Raw genomic sequence first — 2336 nt, 5'->3', positions numbered from 1 at the left:
GCCACAGGGGGCATGGGTGGAGGGAGGGTGGAGGGCGGTCAAGGCCGACGATGCGCTGGAGTCAGCAGGTGCGTGTGTGTGTGTGTAAGGGGGGGTGCGCAGTTTGCTTTGCAACCAGCCGGCCTCACTTGCAACTATAACGAACAAAAGCAGCACCACCACGAGCACGCGATTGCGGCGAAGCCGCAACCTCGGACGCATTGATCTATGCAACCAGATCGCCGGGGCCCTCGGGAAGAACGCGCTCACAGCTCCATGACGATGGCGAGCTTGACGCCCCGCACGAGGGCGGGCGACAGGTGGCCCTGCGGCGGGCGGCCACCGGGCCAGAGCTGCATCGCGCTGGTGAGGCCCTCAGGTAGCTCGCAGCACGCCCCCACAAAGCGCACGACCTGGGGTAGCAGAGTTTGTGTATTTGTGTATGTGTGTGTCTGTGTGCTTGTGAATGTCAATGTGTGCGTGTGTGTGTATCTGTGTGCTTGTGAATGTCAATGATTGTGTGTGTGTGTGTGTGTGTGTGTGTGTTGCATGAGTGCAGACCCACTCATGCAACATTTGAGCACGCCAGCGCAGGGGCTGCATCGATTCGAGGGTAGTATGGCCAAGAAAATCGGCAGGCTCGCGTGCGCTGTCAGAGCTGGATCGGCCCCTCAGCCCCAGCCGGACACGTCCGCCTCCAACCCGCAGGGAAAGCACCCCGCAAACCACCACCACCACCACACACCACCCGCCCCTAGCCCCCGTCCGCCCCTGCCCCTCACGTTGGGGTGGTGGCTCAGCTTCCGCTGGTAGTCCACCTCACTTTTGAAGCGCAGCAGCGTCTCAAACGAGAACGACGAGGGGTCGTCGTAGTCTGGCGGGTGGGGGTGAATTTCAGGTTTGATGGGTTCGTTGCAAGTTTGAAAAGCATGGACAGCGGCCAGGGGAAGGGGGATCACCAGGGGGTGCCGGGGGAGACACACATGTGCCCTGCCTCAAACTGCCAGGTGCTTTTGAGCTGAGCAAAAGGGTGGCCGTGACGTCGTTTTCAATAGAAAACAAGCCCCGCCGTGCCGCTCGCATTCTGCGACGTCGATTTGCGTGCGTTTCGCGCCGAGCTTCTCACCAATGTTGAGGATTTTGATCGCCACGTCAGCGTTGAGGTACAGCCCCTGCCACACCTGGCATTGGCGTTGAGTGCGGGGTGCGTTTCTGTGGTCTCGCGCCCCCGCCCTCCGCGACCCGACCGGCCGCGCGACCAGCCACGTGACCCGACCAACCAGCCAACCCAACCAGCGAACCCAACCAGCCATTTACCCAGCCCGTCCGAGCGGCCTCATGCACACGACAGACCAACCCACCAACCGACCAAAGCGCCCGCTTGCGCCCCAGAATGGCCCACCTGCCCGAACCCGCCCGACCCGAGCTTCTTGACCAACCCAGGCTCCAGGTCCCGCCACCGGATACTCCAAAAAGCGTCCTCGCTGCTCGCCATGATCCGCAGCAGCGCGACCGCCGCCGGCGGCAGCCCCGCCGCGGCGGCGACGCCAGCCACGACGCCATCCGAGGGTGCGGCGGCGGCGGCGGGGGCGGGGGCGGCGAGGAGGGCGTCGGCGAGGAATGCGTCCGCGACGCAGGGGTCGAGAGCGGCGTGCGGATCGGGGGGCCAGAGCTGCTGCTGCTGCTGCTGCTGCTGCTGCTGCTGCTGCTGCTGCTGGTGGTGCTGCTGCTGCTGCTGGTGCTGCTGCTGACTGCCAGGCGACGGCACCTGCTCAGCATGCAGGGGCAATGGACCCAGGTCCGGCAGCGGCCCGACCGCAGCCGCCGCCCCTGCCCCCGCCTCCGCTGCAGCGGCCCCGCCGCGCGCCGCTGCATCGCTGCTGCTGGACCGTCGCCGCGCGCTGCCCGGCGTCGAGGGCGGCGTCACAGACGGCGACAGCTGCTGCGGGTTGGCGCCGCGCGGCCCGGCATGGGGCGGCTTGGCGGAGCTGCGGGCCAGGACCTGCGCAAAACTGAGGGCGCGAGGCGGGTCGGAATCCTCTGAATCCGGCTGCTGCTGCTCCTGCTGCTGCTGCTGCTGCTGCTGCTGCTGCTCCTGCTGCTGCTGCTCCTGATGCTGCTGCTGCTGCTGCTGCTCCCGGCCGCCAACCCGCGCCGGCCGCGGCGACAGCTGCCGCGCGCCCGCTTGCGGCGAGTCGGCGGCGCCGCCGTTCGACTGGAGCGCCTGCGGCAAACGGAGTGCGCCGCCGCTGCTGCCGCCGCCGCCGCCGTTCACTGGCTGGAGTGGGGGCAACCACACATCATAGCTGCCGACCCGCACCAGATTGAGGCCACTGAGCCCGGCGGCCGCACCACCC

At 67.3% G+C, this 2336-nt stretch overlaps 1 protein-coding gene across 1 annotated transcript in view; it reads right to left on the bottom strand.

The window, feature by feature from the left end:
* The window catches only part of MNEG_14852 (hypothetical protein), a gene marked incomplete at both ends in the record, with an annotated part of 3957 nt that overhangs the window by 434 nt on the left and 1187 nt on the right, over positions 1–2336 (bottom strand). Inside the window, 4 exons of the mRNA XM_014036677.1 lie at positions 250–392; positions 762–853; positions 1106–1160; positions 1382–2257. Coding sequence (XP_013892131.1) covers positions 250–392; positions 762–853; positions 1106–1160; positions 1382–2257 — 1166 coding nt within the window. The remainder of the gene's footprint in view (positions 1–249; positions 393–761; positions 854–1105; positions 1161–1381; positions 2258–2336) is intronic.

The sequence above is a fragment of the Monoraphidium neglectum genome (genome assembly GCF_000611645.1).
Source record: "Monoraphidium neglectum strain SAG 48.87 unplaced genomic scaffold scaffold04819, whole genome shotgun sequence".
NCBI lineage: Eukaryota > Viridiplantae > Chlorophyta > Chlorophyceae > Sphaeropleales > Selenastraceae > Monoraphidium > Monoraphidium neglectum.
This window is presented reverse-complemented; position numbering and strand designations above follow the sequence as displayed.